This window comes from Paroedura picta, chromosome 1 (genome assembly GCF_049243985.1).
Source record: "Paroedura picta isolate Pp20150507F chromosome 1, Ppicta_v3.0, whole genome shotgun sequence".
Classification (NCBI taxonomy): Eukaryota; Metazoa; Chordata; class Lepidosauria; order Squamata; family Gekkonidae; genus Paroedura; species Paroedura picta.
The window spans coordinates 162909568-162937297 of record NC_135369.1 but is presented as its reverse complement, the minus strand read 5'-3'; the positions used below and the strand labels follow the sequence as shown (position 1 = coordinate 162937297).

The 27730-nt window shown below is 44.5% G+C and overlaps 1 protein-coding gene across 1 annotated transcript in view; it reads left to right on the top strand.

Annotated features, from left to right (window-relative positions):
- NOL10 (nucleolar protein 10) overlaps positions 1-27730 on the top strand; it is a 51237-nt gene that overhangs the window by 11085 nt on the left and 12422 nt on the right. The window contains exons 11-17 of the mRNA XM_077310677.1: positions 1020-1169; positions 10634-10700; positions 13104-13156; positions 21740-21866; positions 24120-24199; positions 24337-24435; positions 25062-25151. Of these exons, the coding sequence (XP_077166792.1) occupies positions 1020-1169; positions 10634-10700; positions 13104-13156; positions 21740-21866; positions 24120-24199; positions 24337-24435; positions 25062-25151 (666 nt within the window). The remainder of the gene's footprint in view (positions 1-1019; positions 1170-10633; positions 10701-13103; positions 13157-21739; positions 21867-24119; positions 24200-24336; positions 24436-25061; positions 25152-27730) is intronic.

Here is a 27730-nt window from a genome sequence, read left to right as displayed (position 1 = left end):
CCGGCTCAAGGTTGACTCAGCCTTCCATCCTTCCGAGGTCGGTATTTGAGTACCCAGCTTGCTTGCTGGGGGGTAAACGGTAATGACTGGGGAAGGCACTGGCAAACCACCCCGTATTGAGTCTGCCATGAAAACGCTGGAGGGCGTCACCCCAAGGGTCAGACATGACTCGGTGCTTGCACAGGGGATACCTTTACCTTTACTTTACCTTTTATGGTTATTGATTACCATTTTTTCCAGCGTGGTTTCTGCAGTGATTCTCCTTATACAGAACCAGTGGGATATAAAGCACACAGAGAATGTTATTCCAGTGCATCTTGTGGGGATAATCATTTCTGTAACCTTTTAACAAATTCAGAGCAATTTGCAGTGGCATGCTAATGGGATATTCAGTGCTGTTTGAGTGGTGTGACAGTGCACTAGCATAATTAGGTATGCAGGTCAGACTTGCAGCTCTCAAGTTATTTGACAGAAATCAATCTTTTTGCAACCAGTAGACATAGAAATCAGGATTTTTGGAACCTGTGATAGCATAGAGCTTGGCAGGCCTGGTGACTATGTAGCTGTCTTTCACCTAATAAAAGCTGTCCGGATGTCCAGTTATGTTGAATAAAGTACTTTTTATGAAATGCTCGCCAACCAGACGTATTTCTGCGTCGTTATAGATTCTGTTGCTTTAAGGTGTGTGCGTGCTTAAACCTCACAGATTGGATGCATCCTTCTCTCTTAATGTGGGGAATTCAGAGTTCACTACATTTGATCATAGATTCAAGTGGGTAGCTGTGTTGGTCTAAAACAGCAGATTAAATTTAGGGCCCAGTTTCATTCAAGGTATGAGCTTTTGTGTGCATGCACACCTTGAGTAAAACTTTGTTGGTCTTAAAGGTGCCGCTGGACTCTCAATTCCTTCTACATTGGATCATTTTTAACACAAGACCTCAGTGATCTTTTTTGGTCAGCAGATACATTAAATATTCAGTCAAGTTCAACAATGAAAAATCTTCTTTTCTTGTCACAAGGTGTTGTTTTATGATCTCCGATCAAGTAACCCATTAATTGTGAAAGATCACCACTATGGCTTACCTATTAAATCGATCCAGTTCCACAATGCATTAGATTTGGTTATTTCTGCCGACTCACGAATCATAAAACTTTGGAACAAGGACACAGTAAGTCTTGCATGGCTTCCTTTTACTGCTAAACCAGTTCTCATTCCATTACTTCTAGTGAATTATTTTACTGATTAGTGTTTCACTCTTGCCATGTGCGGGTTTATTCTGTTTGGCTGTGTTTGTGTATCGGACTTTACTTTTTGCAGTAAATCAGGTATGAAGATGTTTAACTATGTCATCCCACCCTCAAGCTAAGCACGGTGATTTTGCATGGGGAAATTTAAATGTCATTAGGCAGGAGCTGAATATATAAAACCGTGCTCTGTTTGATTCCCTAAAATTGTTTTCTGGGATACCTCTTCTGTATCATAAAAAATGAATAGTCTGGTAATTTATTTTTATTTATAATGTGATTTATATCCCACCTCTCTCGACTAAGTCATCTTAAGGCGGCTTACAACAGTTAGAACAACATACTGTTGGGCATGGCCTGTATGGCCCCTTCCAGCTGTATGATTCTATAACCCATAAAACCACATAAAATTAAAAAACCCCAAATGACCCTTTCTTCAGGGAGCTCCTGGTCTTATTAGTTGTTCTCCCTTCCTTCATTTTATTCCCAGCACACAGAACAACCAAGTCTCCAGTTATTTTTCATGACAGTTGGAGATGTGAACTTGGGAGTTGGATATCAAATACACTGACCATTTGGGGCAATTTTCCCTTTCATTGGGTTGTTGCTTGGGGTCACCTCCCCCCCCCCCCAGAGCAGCATTTTTGGGAGATTGGTGGGCCACGGTAGAAAGGGATAAGGCAGGACAACTCCATTATGATGATTTCGACTGGATCTAACTTTGGATATACCCAGTTGTAATCCAGCCCTCCAACCTTCACACCAAAATGTATTGCTGTTGGAGTGGCAACACAGTCTGGCCCTCTCCTTCCCAGATGGTACCATATCAGCTCCTCAGCTCAGAAGGGAATATCTGAAGCCTGCAGCCCTCTGGGATGCCTTTCTGCACTTTTGATGCAGGTGTCCACAGGCTCCACTCTCACTTGATGAGAGTTGGGCAAGGCCACCCATGCTTCTAGTAATTCGCTGCACTGGCAAGTTGGGTGAAACGATTGAACGTGGCAAGGCCTCTTTTATTACACAGCCATTGCGTATGAGAACACCTAACTACGGGGGCCTAGGGCAGAAATATGGCCCCTCCAGCTGCCTGCCTCATACGTAAATGAGACATCATGTGTTTTTACAATCTGTAAAATACTGTACTTAAAAGAAGTCCAATAAAAATGATCCCCTTGCAGCTAATTCAGAGCTGAGAATTAGAAATGGGTTGTAATTAGGATTTCACGAGGATGTTATACAACTCAGGGCTAAACTAGACAAGACAGCTGGCGATATGGATCAGGTCTCCTAAATATCCTTTAAAAATTGCTTTGGTGGGGGGAGTTCACTTGGATCAGGTATGTGTATGTTTTCTGCAGTGGGGCAGATTTAGATGGGGAAGGCAGTGCGAGAGAAATGAGTTTGCCCATCCTTCCCAGCTCTGATCTAATTTACATGAGCACACTAAAACAGAGAGACTCTAGGCTTGTGCGATTCGGCCGCTTTGGCGGGGGGCGATTCGGCCGCTCCGGGCGCGGGGGGGAGGGCGGTGCCGGCAACGGCGTGACAGGGGGCGCAACCACGCAGGCGTGGACGCAGGCGTGGACCACGTGGACGCCTGCGTGGTTGCACCCGCTGTCACGCCGCTGCCGGCACCGCCCTCCCCCCCCCCCGCGGCACGGTGCTGGCTGCGCCCGGAGGGAAGGGCCGCCAAAGCGGCCAAATCGCACAAGCTTAAGAGACTCATACCAAAAGCTGCTTGGAATCTTCTTTGAAAAAACTGGGGGAGATCTGATCTCTACCCTTAGCTTACTTTGCAGACAATCTCAAATGAGTAGCCATGTTGGTCTGAAGTAGCACAATAAAATCAGAGTCCAGTAGCACCTTTAAGACCAACAAAGATTTATTTAAGGCGTGAGCTTTCAAGTTCAAGTACTCTTTGTCAGACTAAGAACTGATCATCATAACAGTAGGAATACATAAGCAAAAGTCAATCCTGTTACATTACTAACAGTTTACTTACAGCTTGCAGCTGTTAGTAAGCTGTTAATAAACTGTTAGTAAATAGCTAACAGTTTATTAACTGATCAAAAGATCAGTTCCCTTTGAGAAAATGGATGCTTTGAAGGGAGAACTCCCTTATACTGTAATTGGGGATGCCAATCTTCAGGTGGGACCTGGAGAAACCCTAGAATTATAGTTCAAGATTAAAGAAATAAGTAGGAATATATAAGCAAAAGTGAATCCTGTTATATTAGTAACCTGATAGTAACCTAGTAGTAATCTAGTAGTAACCTAGTACTAACTTGTTAGTAAACTAGTAATTACTTGTTAGTTATATTAGTTAGTTATATTAGTAACCTGTTAGTAAACTAGTGGTGACCTAGTGACACAGTAGTAACATATTAGTAAACCATTAGTAACCTGGTAGTAACTTAATAGTAAACTGTCAGCTAGTTATATTAGTTAGTTATATTAGTAACCTGTTAGTAAACTGGTGGTGACCTAGTGACCCAGCAGTAACATATCAGTGACCTAGTAGTAACCTAGTAGTAAACTGTTAGTAACATATTGGTAACCTAGTAGTAAACTGTTAGTAGCCCATTAGTAACATATTAGTAACCTAATAGTAAACTGTCAACTAGTTATATTAGTTAGTTATATTAGTGACCTGTTAGTAAACTGGTGGTGACCTAGTGACACAGTAGTAACATATTAGTAACACAGTGGTAAACTGTTAGTAACCTATTAGTAACCTGGTAGTAAACTGTTAGTAGCCCATTAGTAACCTAATAGTTAACTGTCAGCTAGTTATATTGGTTAGTTATATTAGTAACCTGTTAGTGAACTGGTGGTGACCTAGTGACCCAGCAGTAACATATTGGTAGCCTTGTATTAACCTAGTAGTAAACTGTTAGTATCCTAGTAGTAACCTAGTGGCAAACTGTTGGTTGGTTGTATTGGTGACCTGTTAGTAACCTAGTAGTAATTTGTTAGTGACCTGTTAGTAACCTAGTGGTGAACTGCTAGTGGTCTAGTAGTGACTTGTGACACCTACCCAGGCCTCTTCTCTTCTCACCTCTTCCAAGCCCTTGATCGGCCATTTTGAGAGGGGGGGCAGGTTACTGTCATTATATGATCATATCACAAAATAAATGCTTAATAATTCCAAAAATATATTAAAAATTAGTTAACTCTCACCCATTTGGAAAACCCTTCAAGGTCCTTCAAGAAACCACCAGGTTTTACAAAACCCTGGTTGAGAAACCGTGCTCTAGGGCCGTTCACATATTGCTGAGTCCATTGGTCTATCATGTGGACATTGTTTAGCCATCTTCTGGGAGTTCCCAGTTAAGGACGTAATTTGCACTGACCCCATTTGGAAACAGGGTTGTACATTGTGACTTGGCAGCAGTTTCCACCACCATGTGTTGATTGTGCCATTTGAAAAACATGTGGTTTGGTCTTGGTCTACGAAGCTTCCAGTTAGTCCCCTATCATAACAGCTCCAGCCTCAAGATATCCGTTCCCTTTGAGAAAAACCAATCGAGTGCAAGCACTCTTCGTCAGACCAAGAACCTAGTAGTAACCCATTAATAGACTACTAGTGACCTAGTAGTAACCTGTTAATAAACTATTAGTGACCTGTTAGTATCATATTAGTAACCTGTTGGTAAACTATTAGTGACCTGGTAGCAACCTGGTAGTGGTTAGTAACCAAGCAGTTACCTGTTAGACACCTAGCAGTAACCTATTAGTAACCTGTTGGTAAACTAGTAGTAACTTAATAGTAACCTAGTAGTAACCTGTTGGTGAACTGTTAGTAAACTGGAGATCCCCTATCATTACAGCTCCAGCCTCGAGATCTGTTCCCTTTGAGAAAATCAATCCCATCCCATCCCTATCTTTTTTAAACTTTCTGAACAGCTCATAATAGCTAGATGCAGCCCCCTATGGTAATCCTGGCTAGTTCTGGATAAGATGACCTCACTTTAAGGAAAACTGCAGTTTCATTGAGATTGCATTGCTTGCACTTGTGCTGATGTCTGTTAAACCTGGGGTCGTCAACCCCTGGTCAGCGGCCCGCTACCGCAAAGGCCTCGGTGACGGGCCGCCACGCCTGCCTCTCCCCCCTCCCCCCGCAGAGAGAAGCTCACCAGGCCACGAGAGAAGTGGCCACTCGTGGCCCGGCTAGTTTTCTGCTGTGAAGGGGGGGAGAGGCCGGCACGGCCGCCGGCACACTGGCAGGCACAAACGCGCATGCGCGTTAGCGCCCTCTGCTGGTGAAAACGTGCATGCGCGGCAGCGGGCGCTAACACACGCACGTGGCACCTGGGCAGCCGGCTCTTTGCCACCCCCGGAGGCGGTCCTCAACCTTAAAAAGGTTGGGGACCGCTATGTTAAACAATATGTGGGTGTGACCAGTAAGTTGCAGGGTTCCTTCCCTATAGGGTTAATGCTGCAGACTTAATGGCAATCAACCCTATTATTTTTTTCAGGTGGTTACATATCTTTGGTAGACCTTTTAGAGGGGTTAATAGACTATTTTTCCTCTTCCTTGGGAAGGGTAGGATTTTTCCACATATGTTTTGCTACAGGATTCACGCCAGAGAGCCCCCATGGAGGAAAAAGATGCGAGGTCAGAACCCGGACCCCAATTAGCCGAGGATGGGAAGAGCCAGGGCTTTGAACACAGCAATGAGTTTCCTATCCTAATCAGTCACTCCTGAGGGCCCCGCCAGCTTGCCCTGCTCCCCTTTCCTCTCTTCCATGACCCAGCTGGACAGCTTGTGCAAGTGAAGGGCTAAATCATAGCTGGCCTAAACAGAAACACAGCCTTTTGTGCCTTTTGCCTAGAATGGGCTTAGAAGGGTGTAACTCTGCTTAAGGTTGTATTGCACTTGTAGAACTTGTGTGATGAGTGGCCCAGGCAGTAGAAGAAGGTGACTTTGAGGAGACCTGATTCAGATATAGCTGCACACTGAAGAAGCCCTCAGCATCTAGATACTCTTCCCATATTAGATCATGAAACGCTCAGTAACAGGTGCGTCTCAGCAATGATTTTGGGTACAGCTCGCAAGTAAAAAAAATTTCCACAGAATCTCCATGTTATTTTATTAAAGCATAATTATTTAGTGTTTTTAAAACAGGTGAATTTAAATGAATATGATAATCCCATCCATTGGTTTTTACATTGATAACTAAGAGAGCAATTATTTGAACTTGTTTACCTGAGAGTAAAGGGATTTCCCAAAGTAAAGGTGCCCCTTCTAAGAGGGAGCTGAAAAATCAGTTCAGATGGCCATGCTTTCAAAATCGTCTTCAAACAAGTAAGACTTGCTTTCTTGGGTAAATAATTATAACTTCAAACACAGTACAAAGTTACCTATCTTCTAAACACATTAACACATTTTTATTATTTTTTAATTATCATAATAGAGAGTACTACAGTTTTCTCCATATGGCTATTCTTAGAGCCTAGGGTTAGAATAGAATAGAATAGAATAGAATAGAATAGAATAGAATAGAATAGAATAGAATAGAATAGAATAGAATAGAATCATAGAGTTGGGGAGGGGGCCATACAGACCATCTAGCCCAGCCCCCTGCTCAGTGCAGGATCCTTCTAAAGCAGTGGTCCCCAACCTGCGGTCCGTGGCCCGGTGCCGGGCCGCAAAGGCCATGGCGCCGGGCCGCAGCTCCCTCTCCCCGCCCCCCCCCCGCAGTAAAAAACTTCCCAGGCCGCAAGCTTGCGGCCCGGGAAGCTTCTTACTGCGAGAGGCCGGGGAGAGGAAATCAGGGCCGCGCCCGTGCATCGTGAAAGTGCCGCGCATGAGCGATTTCGGCCGCACATGACACATTCGCGCAGTATAGTACAGTATAGTACTCAGTATAGTCCAATGCCATAGATTCCATCTTTCAGAGCAGGGGTAGTCAAACTGCGGCCCTCCAGATGTCCATGGACTACAATTCCCAGGAGCCCCTGCCAGCATTCGCTGGCAGGGGCTCCTGGGAATTGTAGTCCATGGACATCTGGAGGGCCGCAGTTTGACTACCCCTGTTCCAGAGCATCCATTTTCTCCAGGGAAAGTGATCTCTCTAGTCTGGAGATGAGCTGTAATTCTGGGAAACCCTCAAGGCCCACCCGAAGGCTGGCATCCCTAGTTGCCAACATCCTCCATCTTTAAATTTTATCTTCATATCTATTTCATTAGACATTTTTGCCATTTTCTGATGCTTCTTGTACCTGAACCCCCAAAATACGATGTTTGTTGGTACTAATTAATTCTAATTTCCGATGGGTCACATTATTGTTACTCTGTGTTCATTATCCATCTCCAAGGCTGTTTGTCATGTGGAGCTGAGAGACCAGGCCTGCTTTGTTTGTGGCCTGCTGAACCATCCTCGGGGGAATTTTTGGTCAAGAACCATAACAGAATCCCTATATTCCTGGCCTTGTTCATGACAAGGGCCGTAAGGATTTTATGGATGGGTGACCTTAGGCTAGTCACAGTCCTGTTAGAGCTGTTCTTGCAGAGCATTTCTATTTGAGCTCTCTTAGCCCTACCTACCTCATGGGGTGCCTGTGGTCAGGAGAGGAAGGGAAGGTGATTGTAAGCCACTGAGATGCTTTCAGGTAATAGAAAGTAGAGTATAAAACTCTTCATTCTTCTCTGTATGCAGTCTGTATGCACTATGCAGACCTGCCCCATGGCTCACTAGAGAAGAGGGATAGCTGCACTGAGAGAAGGGCTAAGAGAGCTTCGTATGTTGTAAGGCCCATTGGTCTGATGGTAGTCTCCTTGAACTGTGACAAAAAAAGATTGGCCATTGCTATGAATTGTTTTTAAAGTCTGTTTGATGAGTGCCAAATGTGTCATCATTATCACTGGATAAATGGCAGGAGCAGCAAGAAAATTATGGCCTGTCTCAACAGTAGTATGAAGGTGGAAAGCTGAAGAAGATGGACCTTCATCTTCCCAGGGCTGCACCCAACCCATAAAGCAAAATCCCTTACAGATTGTTAATAAGCATCCACATTGCTCAAAGTTCAAAGCTCCCTTTGGACGCCTCCCTGTTTTTTTTCCATTTGCTTCTAGGACAGCTTAACCTACCTTCTGGGCACTTCCTTTCCCTCCCTCTTTAATGTTGCCCGTGGCCACCGCACCCAGCCTCTGATGCCCTCCTTGATAATTAACAGACAGCAGGGGTCCCCCCCCCCCATTTCCATCTCTGCAAACAAAGAAATGGAGGCTCCCCTGCTGAAGGCAAATCTGTAGCAGTTTGCTTCCCCCACCCTGGCTCTTGATTTCCAGCCAACTTTCGTCAGGGAACGTCATCAAACTAGAGGGAGCACAAATGCTTCAAAAAGTAAAAACTGAATCAGTTTTGCTGCAAGAAACTTGGTCATCTTTCATGGGAGAAGCCCCCTTGCACCTTCCTGAAGGTACAATTTGTGTTGCCAAAGTCATTTGAGGGAGGAAAATATTATTTACCTGGGGCTGCACTGACCAGAATCCAATGCAAAGAGACTCTGGGAAGACAACAAACCTGAATCTTTTGCTTATGCTCTCTTGTCTCTCTCCCCACCTGTACAACTAAAGTCAATTAATAGGATTTGAATCCACGCCATGGCTTTGCAGTCCTGGGTAGAGAAATGCAAGCCAGAGTTTAGCTGCACAGCGTGGACACAGTGATTAAGTTCATTTAGTACTAGACCTTGGTCAGGTCTTGCATTGCATCCCATGTCAACACCAGGCTAAATCTTGTCTGTTCTATGAGGTGATTAGTATTGAGCGATTCTGTTTCTTTTTTGGCTATTATCTGATATTTTAATAAATTTCTTTGATTGCTTTGATTTCGACTGCTTGTCCTGTTATAAACAGTACTTTGAGCAATGTGGATGCTTATTAACAATCTGTAAGGGATTTTGCTTTTTGGGTTGGGTGCAGCCCTGGGAAGATGAAGGTCCATCTTCTTCAGCTTTCCACCTTCATACTACTGTTGAGACAGGCCATAATTTTCTTGCTGCTCTTGCCATTTATCCAGTGATAATGATGACACATTTGGGACTCATCAATACAGGTGGGGGACCCAGAAGCACTTGTGGGAAAGGGGTCTCATTTCCCACCATTTCCTCTTTCCCTTCTGTAAAATCCCCCACATGCTCTCCCTTTCTTGCCTCTTGTTCTCATTTATACCCGCCAGCCAGCCTAGCTTTATCTCCCTCCCCCTTCCTTCCCTCCCTCCCCACATTCCAGGAAACTTTCCAGCATTGGCCACAGGGCGTTTGGCTGGCCCCAGCTGTGTTTCCCGTACATGGTGGGGATTTGAGCCTGGGTTTGGAGCTCTACCCACTACATCTTATTGGTTTTCTGTGGGTAGCTGAGCTTGGATAGAAGCAAGCAGCCAAACTTGCCTGAATCACACAAGCGAAGTAGTAAGAGCTGGTCTGGAGTTAATGCTGGGTCTGGCCCCGATGACTCCGCCTCTGTCAGTCAAAGGCCCTGCCCCCTTCCCCCACTTTTTACTGATGGGAAAGCAAGGCTTGAAGACTGCCAATATTGTTTTGTGGTTGCGTAGGGCAGGGGTAGTCAACCTGTGGTCCTCCAGATGTTCATGGACTACAATTCCCATGAGCCCCTGCCAGCATTTGCTGGCAGGGGCTCATGGGAATTGTAGTCCATGAACATCTGGAGGACCACAGGTTGACTACCCCTGGCGTAGGGGATTGTTGGTTGGCTGGCATCAAGCCAGGATTTCAAGCAAGGGTCAATAGCTGATCTGTCAGGCTCAGTTTGCAATCATTGTGGCTTGTTGTCTAAATTCGCTAAACTAGTTTTTGGATAAGTACCACCTCACAATGACAGCAGGACAGGATAGGAATGATGTTTTTCCCTAATGGGAGTTCAGAGCAGACCAGAATATCTTTCTTGCATCTGACAGAAGGGTATTGCTCTGTTTGGGATTGTCTTGTTAGTCTAAATCCATTGGAATCAGTGGGCTTAGAATGGTGTAACTGTTAGGATTCTTGTGTCTGAATATATTTTTAATAATGTTTGCTAAAGAATTTTTCATATTTGGGGCAAATGTATCTAATTGTAACTAGTGCTTAAACTTGAGGGAAAATGTATCATGCTGGTGAAGGGGTAAAGTGTGACCACACGGTTAAGTTTTTAAAAATAAAACGTATCTTCAAGTTCCTTGTCGGAATCATGATGTTAAGATAAGAACTGGAATGTTTCTGTCTATAAGATTCTTGTATTTAATACAGTATTCTTTGAAATTGACTTCATGGATTTATCAAAGCATTCAAAGAGGCTGGCTAATTTATGGTGTGCTTGTTCTCTATGTTCTAACTTCAGAAAAGAGGAATGCTCAGTCCTGTTTCACATTTGTTCATTTTTAGGGGAAAATATTCACTTCCATGGAGCCTGAACATGATATTAATGATGTCTGTATATATCCTAATTCAGGTAAGTAGAGAACAATGTATTATTTTTGTATTTTACTAGGTGATAAACATGCTGGTTGAAAGTGAATTCATAGTTTTCCTTTCTGGGGGTAGTTGATTGTGGCCCAGTCTTGGGTTCATTGTGGCTTTTTAAAAAAGAAAAGAAAATTAAATTGGTGTGATATTTTGATTGAAATGACCACTATGTGTTGTTCATCAGTCAAGAGTATTGCCTCTCCAAGTATGTCCCTGGAACAACCTTAAGATCTTCAAATACCAGCATGTTGGTGGTCTGTGGCCCGAAAGACTTTCAGCTGGTCTCCACCAGGGCCAGGGCCTTTTTGGTCGTGGCCCCAGCCTGATAGAATGATCTGCCAATTGAGAATCAGGCCCTGATGGAACTATTTAAGTTCCTCAGGGCCTATATAACAGCACTCTCTAAAACCAGTAATAAATAAATAAGTATCCAGGGTTTACGTTCAGTTGGACCCAGCCAGCTTTTTCACTTAATCTTACTCTATCCTCTTTCTTCCTAAAGTACCCATCTATGTGGTTTTGTCCAAGAAGCTCCCATCATCCCCAGTATAATCTTTTTTGAGGATGATAAAGGTCCCCTCCTTCCTCTTTTTTAACCAGATGCCTGGAGCCAACTTCCTGTATTGAGTTTTTTTAGTGCTTTCATTGATTGCTAGGTTATAGATCTTTCTTTCCCTTAAACTTGTTCCCATGTCCAAATTGGATATTCAATTCTTTATCCTTGAGTTTCATAATAAATTACTTGTAATGTCTGATATTTTTAAAAGAAAAAAAGTTACAGTATCAACAGGTAGACAACTTAAATCTGTTTGAAAGTATTTTAGGTAATCTATTTTGGTAATCTATTTTAGGTAATCTATTTTGTGGTTTTAATGGTATGCCTCTCTTCCTAATAAGACTTACCATACCCAAGCAGTAGAAGGAGGGCTAAGGACCTCTTTAACTTTCTCCCATTATATGCATCTGTGTGACTGGGACAATGTCACTTCAAGGAGGAAAGTTTCCTCTTCTTTACAGTGATGTTTCAAAGTTTAAACAAACGGATGAATTTAATACTTATACTTCCTAAACAAAAATAATAAGATTGAATAAAATCACTTTTCAACAGAAGGGAACACTTGAGATGTGTGGCCATTTCTTCTGTTCTGTGGTTTAGAAGTTTGGTTGTATGCTCTGGAACTGCATGTTAGTGAAAGGAATTTTTGTGCTTCTTTCCAGTTTCCCGTTCCCAGTTTCCCCTTCTGGCTGCATTCCCCTGTACAGCTGCTCTCAAAGGACCTCCCCCCCAACCTCTGGGACGGGTTTTGCAAGGGCTGCAGTAGGAAGAGGAGAGGCAGCAAAAATCCTTTTTTCAAACTTGGTTCTGCTTATAGAATCCAACCCAACATAGGCTTTAAACTGCCAAGACACTGATTTATATTATTTCCTTGTTAATCCAAGACCATGTGGCACTTTTATTCCTCCATACTGCCCTGAGCCTCTGGGGAGGGTGGTATATTAATAATAATAATAATAATAATAATAATAATAATAATAATAATAATAATAATAATAATAATAATAATAATAATATATTGAGGGCTCCCTTTCCAGGACCAGTGATATTTTGTTTGATATCCATTTATTGTTTGGTGTAGTGGGTAACCTTGGGCTCGCCACAGAACTGATAAAGCTGTTCTGACCGAGCAGTGATGTCAGGGCTCTCTCAGCCTCACCCACCCCACAGGGTGTCTGTTGTGGGGAGAGGAAAGGGAAGGTGACTGTAAGCCGCTTTGAGCCTCCTTCGGGTAGAGAAAAGCAGCATATAAGAACCAACTCTTCTCCTTCTTCTTTCTTCTTTCTTCTTTCTTCTTTCTTCTTTCTTCTTTCTTCTTTCTTCTTTCTTCTTTCTTCTTTCTTCTTTCTTCTTTCTTCTTTCTTCTATAAGGCAGTCAACATAACCCCACCCGTGTTTACAAGCATCTAATCCTGAAGGCTGTCAGCATGGAGCAATGGTTATAGTGCTGCACTAGGATTTGGAGACCGAGGTTCAAATCTTCATTCTTGCTGTGGAAGCTCACTGAGTAGCTTTTGGCCAGCTGCACATTCTCAGCCTAATTTTCCGCACAGTCTTGTTGGGAGGATGAAATACAGATGGAGGGAAGACAATGTTTTAAGCTATTTTGTGTCCTTGTGAGAGAAGAAAAGCATGGTAGACATATGCAAATATATATTTATTTAGAGGGTTTACACCTCACCGTTCTGCCCATATGGTCGTTCAAGGAAGTTTATAACTCATTTTATAGATTTGGGATTAAGGTAACGATGGCTTCATTCTCAAGAAAAGCCTAGTTCAGTTTTTTTAAAAATGTGTTTTGCAGTGTTATCAAGCTGTTTTCTGTCTCTTTAGGAATGCTGTTCACAGCCAATGAAGCACCCAAAATGAATATCTACTACATTCCAGTAAGTGGAGAGCATCTGTTTTTTTTCCTCCTTGAAATGGTTTTCTGCTATCACAACACTGACATCAGTCCTGTCCACTTTGTTTTTAAAGCCAGCCTCTGATTACGCTATAGATGTGATTTAAAGTGGAATTAGTGCTGCGTGACGGCAAAATGATACCATGTAGCTCAAATTATAATCTTTATAAATTCATGGGTTTTGCCTTTCTAGCTGAAAATTATACAGCGGAAAGACGTAATGGATGTATTTCATTCCAGTCCACTCCATTGACTGATTTTTTTTTAAAGTAGAATTAGACTGGATTCTACCCAAAAATAAGGCTTTTTCAATGATGTTACCTCTCTTCTTGAATGTCTGTGATCTTTTGATGTCTACCTTACTGTCTTTTAGGTGCCAGGGCAAATATTCTCCACCTCCCACCTCTGGTTTTAAGTGAGACGTTCTATGCTTTTAACTGTTTTTGTGGTCAACTTTGAGCATGAGGGTGGCTTTATAAACATATTTTTCAATCTGTTGTTTTACATCCTGGGTTGTTTTTATGGCCTATTGATGATAATTTTATGCTGTTTTAATGATTTCATGGCGTAGTTTTACTTTGTGAGTTGCTTCAAGTAGGACTGTGGAAAGGTAGTATATAACATTTTCAAAAGTCTCCAGATTCAGTGGCACTGAGACTGATTCTGCACAAGGGAAAAGGGCCAGGTCTGTACTCGTATGGCAGTGGGGCTAATCCCAGCTTCCACATGATGAAGGCGCTGACCTAGGTCCAGTCTGGGCCTGGCTCACTTTAGGGCTTTGTTGCCGTGCGTTAAGGGAACACAGATATCTCCACATTCCCTTTTTTGCCCCAGGGGCTAATGGGGCCTATCCTAGCATAGGCTCATGTGGACAGAAAAGAGTTGAGCCTTCCAGGTCCCACTCTTCCCCTGCCTATGGTATCCCAGAAAGGACACAAAATGCCCAGTTAGTTCCACTGTGCTTCATGGTGGCAAGAAGTTGACTGGGGCATTAAAAAAAGAATTCACAAAGGTGGATAAAAAAAGAATTCACAAAATCACCTTTGTGATTGTTTTAACCCCCCCCCCCATACGGTGGAACCTTTCCGTCCCAGCTGCCTCATGTAGAGGCAGCAATCCAGGGCGGATGGGGTCCACTGCCAAAAACGGTCCCCCAAGGGGACACAGGAAGTGGCGAGGGAAATGGCCTCGTTGCAAACTACTGGGCTGCTGTGCGGAATCATTATGAGAAACACAAATGAGGGGGAAAAGGTTTCAGGGTTACAATGAAAAAAAATCATAAACATATATAAGCTTTAGGACTGGTAGCCAAAATGCTTCTTGAAGCCTTGAGTGCTCCCAGTGGGGTTTTCCCCATTACTTTCTCCCTGAACACCAAACTCATATTATACACACGCTGCTTTTGAAAGCCCCAGAGTCTCAGAAGTGACTTGCAAGAAGGAGCAGCCTGAACCACCCAGACTAGCCAGAGCTTGTCAGGGCGCAAAAGCTATGCAGGGTTAGCTGTGGTTAGCACTTGGATGAGAGACGACCAGGGAAGACCAGGGCAGCTATGCAGAGAATGAGTGGCCACCAGGAAAGACAAGTGGTTTTGTGGTCAACTTTGAGCATGAGGGTGGCCTTATGAACATATTTTTCAATCTGTTGTTTTACTCCCTGGGTTGTTTTTATGGACTATTGATGATAATTTTATGCTGCCTTAATGATTTCATGGCATAGTTTTACTTTGTGAGTTGCTTCAAGTAGGTCTGTGGAAAGGTAGTATTGTTGTGGGCAAGTTGTTCAGGAAAGACCAAGGCTGCTATGCAGAGAATAGGTGACCACCAGGGAAGACCAGGGCTGCTATGCAGAGAATGGGTGGCCACCAGGGAAGACCAGGGCTGCTATGCAGAGAATGGGTGGCCACCAGGGAAGACCAGGGCTGCTATGCAGAGAATGGGTGGCCACCAGGGAAGACCAGGGCTGCTATGCAGAGAATGGGTGGCCACCAGGGAAGACCAGGGCTGCTATGCAGAGAATGGGTGGCCAATAGGGAAGACCAGGGCTGCTATGCAGAGAATGGGTGGCCACCAGGGAAGACCAGGGCTGCTATGCAGAGAATAGGTGGCCACCAGGGAAGACCAGGGCTGCTATGCAGAGAATGGGTGGCCACCAGGGAAGACCAGGGCTGCTATGCAGAGAATGGGTGGCCACCAGGGAAGACCAGGGCTGCTATGCAGAGAATAGGTGGCCACCAGGGAAGACCAGGGCTGCTATGCAGAGAATGGGTGGCCACCAGGGAAGACCAGGGCTGCTATGCAGAGAATGGGTGGCCACCAGGGAAGACCAGGGCTGCTATGCAGAGAATGGGTGGCCACCAGGGAAGACCAGGGTTGCTACACAGAGGAAAGCAATGGCAATCTACTCATCTCTTGCCTTGAAAACCCCAGCAGCGGTTGTCATAATTTGGTTGCGAACAGCATGTTGTTGTTGTCATTTATAGCTGTTGTTTATTATTGGAGATCATTGCTTGAGAAATACTAGTTCAGAGTTCAGCCGTGTCAGTGGGGCTGTGCCCCCATTCTATGGCTATTGAGTTCAAAACCCTACCCTAAACTAAGCATAAACCATGATGCCAATAAAGAAAAACGCTGCCCAGCAGCCTAATTTCTAGCCATGGTTAATATCCTTTACAGGCAAGCTCACTTCAGAGGATACAACATAAGAGCAGTCATGCAATATTTTGAAGAAAGGCTCTTCTCATCTTGAAATAGTAAAGGGGAGGGGGGATGAAATAAAGGCCCCATTCAGATCTTGGTTTTCACAGAGTAAGTGCAATCTTGGCATGAGTCGAAAGTGAGGCTACTGTCTGTTACTAGATTATACTGACATATTTGGGTTTCAGGTACTGTTTTTCTCCTCTCTGAGCTTTGATAACTCTTGAAAGAACATTAGAGCTGCCAGTCACACCTTTCCTGGATGATTACGAGGGATGGAAAAATGCAGTCGTTCAGGGAATTTCCAGCAGCCACATGGGTTTGCCTTTATTCTGTCCAGCGTGGTGATTGTAATTCATGGACCTCTGGAGAGCCACAGTTTGGCCACCCCTGCTCTAGACTATGACAGGCTCCATACACTTTTAAGAATTATGTAATGACAATAATTTTGATTGATCCCTGTATGTCCTTCAGATGGGAGGCTGAGAGTGGCATGTTCAGAGAGTGGCATGTTCAGAGCTCATTCTCTCCCCTGCAGTGCTACACCAGCTCTGGTTTGTATCCAAATTTCTATCCCAGTGGTTCCTAATGGGGCCATGTAGGGTCCTTGATGTAGCGGTTAAATGTGGTGGCCTCTAATCTGGAGAAACCAGTTTGACTTCCCACTCCTCCGCATGCAGCCAGCTGAATGAGTCTGGACCAGTTACTGTTCTCTCAGGGCTCTTAGACCCACCCACCTCACAGGGTGTCTGTTGTGGTGCAAGGAAAGATGGGCGACGGCAAGCTGCTTTGAGACTCCTTCGGAGACTTAAAAAGCAGCTCTTCTTCTTGGTGGGCATTCAAAAGGGGTGTGAGCTGTGCAGAATTTTAAGCCGGTCTTTTCCCTCAGTCATGCTGCCTTCTGACAGCCAGTGGAAGATGCTTGGTTTACTTATTAGTATCCTCTGAGGATAAACTCCCAGGTCCTTGCTTTCTTGTTCAGGCCTTAAAAATGGAACACATTAAGAAGGGATCAAAAGCTAACATGAAAGAGTTGGCAGACAGGTGAGAGACACAAAGGGGTTCACTGAACAGAGGCCAAAGATCTCTCTGTTGTATGCATATAATAGAAAGTTGCTTTGCCTCGAGTATATTTATGTCTTTCATTTGCTGCTTGGGGCGGGGGTCAGTGCTGTTGATGCACATTTGGTGGGTGGTAGTATGTGCCGGGTTAAGACCCCTGACTCTAGCCCCAGCCTGTTTATGACGTATTATAAGAGTTAAGGAAGAAGAGTCCTGAGGCATCTTAAAGCCTAACTTGCTCATTGTGGCATGAAGCTTGCCACAATGTTGGACTAGATGGCCTGTATGGCCCCTTCCAACTCTATGATTCTATGATTCTAAGCTTTACAAGTCAAGAGTTGACTTTATCAGACGTAGGAACAGACTTCCACAGGCCGCCCAACCAAATGTGTCTACAGCGTGAGGAAAATTCACTGTGGGAGGGAATCTCTTGGTTTTCCTCTGCACCATTTTATTGTGCAGGACTTGGCTCAGTTGTCTTGTTCGGCTGGCTTGCTAAGAATATCTTTGAAGAAGTTGTTCCAGCCATTTTGATTATATATTTGAGTCGATTCCCCACCGACACTACCACAGCCATTCCTTCAAGGAGCTCTGGGCAACATACGTCATATGCCTTTCCTCCGTTTTATCCGGACAACAACGGCTCTGTGAGGTATGTTAGGAAAGGCTCAAGATCATCCAACAAGTTTCTTAGCCAAATATGTGCTTTAAACCGGGGCCTACCGTCTTCTGGTCCCACACTCTTGCCACTGTGGCACGCTGGCATGCTTAAGATTTACCAGTGACTCTCTGCTTGTAATTGAACGCTGTGGGCAGTGCTTGGTAAACAGAAACCACAGTTGTTTCAGCATGCAATTCTAAAAAGAACTTTCCTGGAAGTCGGCACCATTGAGTAGAATTCTGGGTAGATCTGCTTAGACTGTTTTTTTTGGTTTGATAAGTTGTAATGGGGCACATCACTCCCCTCCCCTCCCCTCAAACGCCAAGGAGTTCGTTTTTACCCGCAATTGAGATCAATGTTTGTCTAAAACTAGAGAACAAAAAGAAACATAGGATTGTACGGATTGCAGATTTGCCTGCCCTGCAAATCCCGTAGGCAAAACCTGTTTTATTTTGAAATTGCATGGGATGTTGCTAATAAAACCCATGTCACTTCTGGGTCTGTGTATTATAGTATGAGTTATGGGCTACAGATTGCGACGGGTATTTTAAGTACGGACTGTCGAGCGGGCATTTGACGACAGCGTTGTTTTGCCTCCACAAACAGGAAGTATGGGCTTCCTATCTGTTTTCAGATAAGGGCTTTCTGTCTAAAAAGTAGCACAGTCGGGCTTATTCACAACAAAGGAAATCCTCTGCTTCTCGTCGTAACCTGTTGCCTCAAAGGAAATACACGCCTGTGAGCATAGGTGCGGAAACCGTCCGGCGTGTGTCACTTAGAAATAATTTTCTAGTCATCCTGTAGAATCTTTTAACACATTTGGCTGTCCTGTTGGGAAGAGTGCCCAGTAAGCAGATGTCAAGCGTAGCTATTGCCACTAGAAGCAAGATGCTGGTTTGGATGGTGGCTCCTATTTCTGTGGGCAATGGAAAGTCCTTGAAATGACAAAGTGTTACATTTCTCTCCTTCCCACCCCTCTTGGGGCACCCTGAACTTCTCACTGAAATCCTGTACCCCAGGAATAGGGAGGTATTTCAGGGTGCTGTGGGAGAGAGAAGGCAGGGAAATTCTACTCTGCAGACGCAAGGACTTACACTCACCGAAACACTTGGGCCAAAAGGAGTGCCCAGGAAGCTGCCTGTGTGCTGGATACAACACACAAGAGGGAGGCAGTAGGCATGGTTTATGCCAGGGTTGGCCACCATGCTGGCAGGGGCTCATAGGAATTGTAGTCGATAGGCATCTAGAGAGCCACCGTTTGGCCACTCCTAGTTTATGAGAGCCAGTTTGGTGTAGTGGTTAGGTTGAGTACTTCTAATATGGCGAGCCGGGTTTGATTCCGCACTCCCCCACATGCAGCCAGCTGGGTGACCTTGGGCTCAACTCTGCACTGATGCAGCTGTTCTGAACAAGCAGTGATATCAGGGCTCTCTCAGCCTCACCTCCCTCACAGGGTGTCTGTTGTAGGGAGAGGGAAGGGGAGGAGACTGTAAGCCGCTTTGAGACTCCTTTGGGTAGAGAAAAGCAGCATATAAGATCCAACTCTTCTTCTTCTATGCTTTCCTTCCCCTCCTTGACCCCTGCAGCTGGCTTCAAGGCAAGCCCCTGTGGATGCACTGCTGGGACTGGACTTGCTGGCCGTGTGTCCCACCAAGGCCAACCTTTGTCTTCTTCCTTCCCTTCCTAGATTGGCTTGCTAGCACGCCAACATCTTCACACACACACTCACGATAGAAATCCTGCCTACCCCCTTTTTAGGCTCTGTACTCTCTGCTGTGAATGTTAAACAAATTTAGGCAGACTTTATGGTATATTGCTTTGTTTTGAATGCTTTAGATACAATATTTTGTTTTATTTAGACCATTGCCCTTTCAACGGCAGGCGTTTTGCCTGTACCCGTGAATGTGAGAAGGGCAGTATATGGCTTCTAACCAGCGTCTGGCCTGCTCAGTTTTTCCATTTGTTGGTCTCCTTTGTCTCCCTGCTGTGGCTACGTGGTGGCTGCCCTACAAGCTGGTGATTACGGGGAATAAGAGAGAATAGGGAGTGGGGAGAATGGCTGCGGCAGGCAGAATGAGAGCCACATTTCCATTTCTCCACCTACGCAGCTCAAAGACTGGGTCCGCGAGGGCCGAGTGTAGATAGAGGGCAACAACAGGAATATTTCCGTAAGGATCTCAAAAGAGGCCAGTGGAAGAGAAGGAAATAAAGAGATTGACCAGCGAAAAGGAAGTGAGTGGAAAGTGTCTAGAGAGGAGCGATTCTGTTTTATTTAGCGTTCTCAGGAGCAATTTATCCCGTCTGTTCCTGACAAATTGTTTAATGTATCCTCTTCCTTCAGGCTTCTTGCTCAGGCGATGAGCCACACATCCATGAGCCCTGAAAGGCAGACCCAGCGCGTGGGAGTTTGACCTGTCGGCAGTATAACCGTGGCTGAAACAAAAGCAAAATCCTCTGGCAGATGTGGGGATTATATCCAGCGCATAAAGCCAAATTGGCAAGGATTAATGAAAGCACCGCTGCTTCCCTGATCATGCCAGAGCAGAAATGTAACAGCCCACATTATGTTTAATTTGGTCACACACTCCTAGGTGTTTTATATGGTTGTCTAAAGGTGTTATTACCTGAAGTGTGCGGATTCGATGCACAGTCATTTGAGGACATGGGGGGGGGGGCTCTCAGGGATGTAATCTCATCAAAAACCAACTCATTTCCAGAATCTGCAGGTTTATTCATGGTGAGAATCTCCTGTTGATCTGTAGATGAGTGCCTAACATTGAGCGCTTCCCCCCCCCCTCTTTTTTGTACCTCTTAGTGGAAAGCTGGTTGCAAGTCACTGCTAAACCACTGGCAAACTTCTACTAGACTGCTCAGTACCAGAGTTCTTGCAAAGGATGCTGGCTTAAATTGGCTGTGAACTGAGCCCCCTCTTCCCTTTCTAAGCAAGCATGCACACGTGGAGTCTGAACCCATCCTGGTTGTGCCTTAACGGTTAAGAGGTCCAGAATATGCATTCTTGCTTGGTTAACATGCTCTGTTTTGTTTTAGGCAGACCGCATGGATCTAAATATAGCCTGTCCCTGGAACAACGTGATAGACTTTGGGGCAGTTTCTGAACTTTGCCAAGTTCTGATGTAGACTAGATCAAGCTGTTAGTGGGAAGGGCTGCCATCTTAAGCAGATCCACACTTCTGTGGCTGTTCAAGTCAGTGAGCTTGGAAGGGTCTAATTCTGTTTAGGATTACACTATAGCTCGCACAGAAGAATGAATGTAAGAGTTTGAGGCGTTACGAATGAATTTAATTCATTTTTTGTGTGCATCTCCTTTATTTACAGTGCTGAGGTTTTACAGATACCTTAATATGTTTGTATTGAAAGTACTGGGTCTATCAGGAAATAGGCAGACACCCCCCCCCCCCCATAAGACGCTTACAAAATTTGCTCCATTTTTAGGAGCTTTTATCATGACTTTTATCAAGTCCGTTGCCTATTAAGACCGGCGTGCAGTTTCTTACATCTGAATTCACTCCGGACCTCCATGCCTGGATCATGAGGACATTCTGCTTATGGTTTTTCTCCAGTTTAATTAGAAATCTGAGGAACCTCCTTTCAAAGAAGCTCCCTGCTGGTGGCTATTTCAGCAGGGAAGAAAAAACAGTCCAGACTCACACTCCTGCCAAAAGTCAGCTAAACTGTAATGAATTGATGGGCTTGTGAGGCAGTTTGTGATGCTCAACTTGATGCACCGTTCAGCGGTAGTCTGACTTCAGTTGAGGCGACTGGGTGTGCCCGGCAGTGGAAGAGAGGGATTGCCAGTGGGAAATTTGTATTGATACTGTTAGCATTTTTAAATATATCATTGGCCATTCATACATAGTGGATTTTTGGGTTTGGGTGTTTCTGTATTCTCACTGTATATTGAGATGCAGCATTACTAAGCCCTTGAATCTGTAATAATAATAATTACAAAATGTACATGTGCCACTTCAAAGGACTGCTTGAGACGGCTCACGTAAACCAGTGTGCTGAAATCATGAAACAGCTTAAAAACAGGGCACTTTTCTCCAGGTGTGCCACCAACCCTCGCTGCGTCACTCTCCCAGAAATGTTGAATTGTGGATATTTCTCAGCTTCACTGTTTCCGCAGGTGTTAGGGCCTGCTCCAAAATGGTGCTCATTCCTCGACAGCCTAACAGAAGAACTGGAGGAGAACCCAGAGACGACAGTGTATGACGATTACAAATTCGTCACAAGAAAAGACCTTGAAAATTTAGGTAAGTGATCCATTATTTATTTAGCTTGATTATAGATCCACTTCTAAACCACATGGTTCCCCAAGGCAGTTTGCAAACCATTTGGTAACCACAGTAGCATCAAAATATAAACACACACTAAAACCAGGATGCAGATCTGCTTTTCTCCCCTGATAATGCTGCCTCTTGGCCTTGCCGCATGTAAATAGCGCTAGCTACGGTCGTCAGGCAGCCATTTTTTGGCTGTCCCAGCACTTAGGGTGGCAGTCTAGCATCAAGTCAAAACTCAGGCCTTTTCTATCATGGGTGGAATGGACTCTGTGGAATGGACTCCCTAAAGAGGTGAGAGGGCCCCCTCCTTGGAGATTATTCAGAAAGCCTGTCTGTTTGCCTTTTTAGGGAGTCTGAACTGGCAGGCATCTGTGGGAGTGGGATTTGGGATCTGTGATTTTGTTTTTGGTTTAAAACCAAAACTATTATTATAAGCTAAATTGAACCACAAGGAAAGGCAGATTTTCAGTGTTTTAATAAATAAATGTCTGATAGTAACGTCCTGCTCATCCATAATGAGCCATTTTGTACCACCATAAACTGATATGCTAAGGCAGTGACCTCTGCTCTGTTTCCATTGTGTATTGAGAAATGGGTGCAAGCAAAGGTATTTTTTTTACTTCATTTCTATTTTTCCTTTATTCCCAGTGGAGACCCAAAGCAACTTACATCATTCTCCTTTCTTTCATTTTATCCTCATCACAATGCTATGAGAAAGATTAGATTGAGTATTTGTGACTGGCCCAAGGCCACCCAGCAAACTTACATGGCAGAGTGAGGATTTGAACCTGGGTCTCCCAGTTCCTAGTGGGATATTTCAGTCACTACAGCAGACTGGCTGTCAAGCTAGAAGGTTAGCTAAACGACATAGCAACTACATAGAGACACAGTACACCTTCAGAGAGCAACATGAGTAGAAAAGTTGTTCTAAAAGAGAGAAAGCAGCTTTGATTTAAGACTGTCCTTGCCAAAATCGCCTTAAATTAATACATGAAGTCATTTGATCAAGGACAGTCTTAAAGTATAAGACACATTAACCAAAGCAAGGAAAAAAGGCTCCAGGCATTGTGTGGCTAAGATGCCAATAGTGAAAAAGCTTGAATCTGAAAACCACCCACATCACTTCAGAAGAGGAAGACATGCAAAACAGTTCTAAATTGGTGGGTAGGTTGGTGCAGGCAAAGTCAGCCGTCCAAGTATTCTGGTCCCGGGCCATTTAGGATGGGTTCTCTCACACTAATCCCTTTTACCAAATGCTCACTATTTCAGTAAGAATCTGGCGGTGGCATCCTAAGCAGAGTCGCAGCCTTCTCAACCAATTCATTTAGAAAGTTGCAGTTCTGTTTACGATAGCTTTGTGGGAGGAGAACTTGTAGCTCTCTGCACTGTCAACCGGGCCTTCCCACCTCAGCTAGATAGATGAGCATCCATTCCTGCCCTCTGCTCCTTCTCCTGTATTGGGTCATGAAAACTAATAAAACTTCAGAACTCCTCACATTTTTGCAATATGGGTATTTAGAGGAAATGCATGCTCATTATATGTGACTAGCTTCAAAGCCTGCTCCTAAGAATGGGCCTTGAAAGGTTCCCCTCCCCTGGCTCCCGGCCAGGCAGCTTAAAGTGGCTTTGGGCAGCATCTTGCAGCTGGATCAAGTGGGGCGGGTGGGGGCTGGCCAGCTTGTTAGCAGGCCTGGGACAGAGCACCTTAGCAGGCAGTCAGCAGGCCAAGAGGCCCTCGTTATCAGGCCCTGATTAGCAGGCCAAGAAGCCCTTGTAAGCAGGCCCTCCACTATGACCCTTTGCCCAGGGCCCTTTCCCCTTACCTGCTGCTGGCTCCAGACACTGAGGCACATCTGAGAGCAAAGAGGCTAGAGTCCAGGGATGGAGGGTGGGAACTGCAGGGGCAGGGCCAATCAGGGTGCAGCCAGGAAAGCTGGCTGCACCCTGATTGGCCCTATTCTAACTTGGGCAGCCAGACACGTTCCACCCACCAGGCTGTTTCACAAATATATAGAGAAACCATGCATGGATTATGTAGGAATAATGTGCAAACTGTACTCTGCATTGCATTCCAAATGTACATAAAGAAATAGTTGCTTGGTTTTGAGACTTTGTAACCTGTACGTTCCCCTCTTTACACTGGTGCCGAAAAGATCATATAGAAGTAGCCTTGTTTCCTATGTCCTGAGCTATTAACACTCTCCTGTGTGTGTGTTTTTCCAGGCCTTACGCATCTCATTGGGTCACCATTGCTCCGGGCGTACATGCATGGCTTCTTCATGGACATTAGACTGTATCACAAGGTAAACTGGCTACCCTGTTAAGTTTGCATATCTGCTTTTGACAGTAAAAGAGAGAGAGAGGGAAATGGAAATAAGAACATCTTCAGCAAGTTTTTTTGTTCCTTCTGCATTTCACCACCTACTGTTTGCATTCCCAGGTTAAAATGATGGTGAATCCATTTGCCTATGAGGAGTACAGGAAAGAGAAAATCAGGCAGAAGATAGAAGAAACCCGTGCACAAAGAGTGCAAATGAAGGTATAGACTGAGCTTTTAAAAATGTCCTTTCATGACGTTAGGATGATGTGTGTTGAGCGCTCGTTTGGAATTAGCTCCTCCTTTATTTGGGTGTTAGTAAATCTTCTGGAAACCCTCGTAAGCTGAGTTTCAAAGGTTTTTGGATTTCACAAGCATCTCCCCCCACCCTTGACTAGGTGACATGACCTGGGTAACTTGCTAGAGATCGGAGTGACTCCCTCGCTCATTTGGAAAGACATCTGATGATGTTTGACCCTTCATGTTGACCAACGGAGAGATCCATTTTTCTTCTCTCCTCCTTTGTCCTAGCAGCCATGGATTCAAGCTCTCCCCTCCCCTAGTCTACTCCAATTTATTCTTCAGCACATCCCGTGTTCCATTTCGAGGCTGCAATTTTAGGCTTGTTGCTTTGCCTGTGCACCCTCAAAGAACTTTCCGTCCCTCCCCTTCCTTTAACCATACATCTCGGTTGATGAAGAGTCCTCAAGAGCTTGAAAGGGTGCACACGGAGGTTTTGCAAATGTTTTGGCTGCTTCTAGTACAAGATGTTATACAGCTTCTGTTTGTTGGCATTTGTCTGCAAACCAGCTTTTTGTAACTTTTTGATTCCTCTTTTTGTTCATTAGAAACTTCCCAAGGTTAATAAAGAGCTGGCACTGAAACTTATCGAGGAAGGAGAAGAAAACCTGCAAACTGGGACGAAGAAAAAGCAAAAGGTAGGGTTCCTGTCTCTGCTGTTACATTTAATCCGCAGTAAAATTGAGCAGCATTGGAGATCCTTAGAAGGGCAAGGTGGTGTTTGAGGATGTTACTTGGCATATGGAGAAGACATTCAGTGTTAGCAGTGGCTTAAGGTCCTAAATTCAATTTCTGGCATCTTCAGTTGAAAGGATCTCTGCCCTGCTTAAGACACTGGAGAGCCATTCCTTGCCGATCCATGGAAAAGGCTAACAGAGCAATCCGAAACAGAATTATATAATCCTGAGTCCATTTAAGTCAAAGGTGTAACTCTGTTTAGGACTGCCCTGTATATGGGCAAGCAGTAAACGTCCATTGGTTACCTGGTTTTTGTTCACTCATGTCCTGGATGCCAGGCATCTTGAGAAATTTCTGTTTTTCTCCCTATCACCTGTGGTTGAATAAATCCATTACTCTTTTACTGTTACAACAGTTGTTCATCTTTACATTAAGAATAGGTGGATTTCATCAATAACTGGCCACTAAAATACTGGCTGCCCTTGGCAAAATGAATATAGGTTCTTTTTGTTTTAGACCAGTGGATCTCAGTCTGGGGGTCGGGACCACTTTGGGGGTCGAATGACCCCTTTGCAGGGGTTGCTGCAGAGTGAGCAGCTTGGCCGGGCGGTGGGGGGGGGGGGCTGCCACTGTTGCCACAAGATTGGCATGGTGGGACAAGAGGCACAACTGAACTGAGAAAGCCCGGAAAAAAAATTATATACAATCATGAACAATGGATCTTCACGCCATTGGTCAGTTTCGGTTTAATTTCTGTGAAAGAACACTCGCATAATTTTATGGTTGGGGGTCACAACATGAGGAACTGTATTAAAGGGTCGCGGCATTAGGAAGGTTGAGAACCACTGTTTAAGACTGAGCCCATCTTTCCACTGCCCTGGTAGAATCATTATTGGATCGAATGGCGTTTCGGCAGAAATAGCCGGTAACTATGTTTCCTCCCAAAACAAGCCTACCAAAAACTCATTGGCCTTCTTTCACCAGAGCATATCCATCATCCTTCGGATAGCTTTACTATACTTCCGTTATTCTATAGGGCGTTCGAATGGGAGGAGATGAGACTAGGTAGAAAAGTTTTGAGCAAATTGAATCAGCGTCACAAAGTGTGTTAGAGTTGGGGATCGCTGTGTTTCACGCTTTTGGGGGGGCACAGGCTAGCCGAGATTGTTTGGTGGCTTCTGGCATGAGTCAAACGCGGATTGTGATGGAGCGCAAAGAGTGAAGCTTAATGGGAAGTTTAATGGGAAAGTCTGAGTTGCTTTATCCCGTGGGCACGCTGTCCTCAGCTGCCTTGGGATTGAAGTTGGGCCTTCTATTTTATCTCCATTCAAAAGTTAAATCAATTATAAATCCAGTTTTGGATTGTTTTGCCCGACAGGACCACAAAGGGGGGGGGGGAGGGAGCAGTATTCTTCGGCATTATTCTGTCTGCATATTTTTAGCCCAACCATGTCCATCCCACAGAATTTTCCTTTCTGGGCAGCTGCACAAACAAGTTCTTGGGCCAGTTTGATTCCCAGGTGCTAGTACTTTTCCAACTGGAGCTGACAAATGACATTTTTTCCCCATCTAATAAAAAAATGCAGCTGTCAAATGATTTTTTTCCTCCGACAGCCACTGATGAATGACATTTTCTCCAACTAATAAAAAAGGGAACATTTATTAAACCTCTCCTTATCTAGCAAAATCACATTGATTTAAATAACTCATTTTAAAAGAGGATGTTGCTTCTCTTGTTGCAGGGTTCACAGTATGCTCTTTCAGATTCCTCCCCACCCCCACCCCAGTTCTGTCGCCCGCATTACTTCCCTGCTCAGAGTGGGAAATTGGATAGATTCAGGAGAGCTCAATCCTGAGCATTTGTTTGGCACACAGAAGATCCCAAATTCAATCCCCAAAATCTCCAGATAAAGGAACAGGCAGGTGATGGGAAAGAGTTGGAGAGCCAATCATAGACCAGCCTTTCTTAATTTTTTTACTGTTGAGACACCCCTGAAACATTCTCCAGGCTTCGAAAACCCCCAGAAGGGGCACAATATTGTGCAGAATATGTTTGGGAAGCATAGCTGTGGACACACCCACCTGGGGCCTCAGCCCTTCCCACCTTAAAATATATTTAAAATTAATTAACTCCCATCCACTCAGGCAACCTTTCCTGAGCCGTGAAGAAATCCCAGGTTTCACGAAACCCTGGTTGAGAAAACCGGGAGTAGACAGTAATGACCATGATAGCCTGGATATGAGGCCATTTCCTGTGTGCTCCAGTCCTTCTCACAGTGTAGTGGGCTGCTTATGCATAGTGCCTACCTCCAATGGCACCATCTACCAGCATCTACCCAATGACATTTGATGACACTCCTAAAGAATTGGTACAGGCTATCAATGACATCTGCCCCTGTGTCCTGGGTAGTTATGCTCCCTGCCATTGTTTCGACATCCCACTTCACTTTCAAATATTTACCATGAGATTCATAAAGGTATGTCTGTAGAAGACACTTGCATGTCGAATTCATGTTGTGAAATAATTTTCTTACCCTTA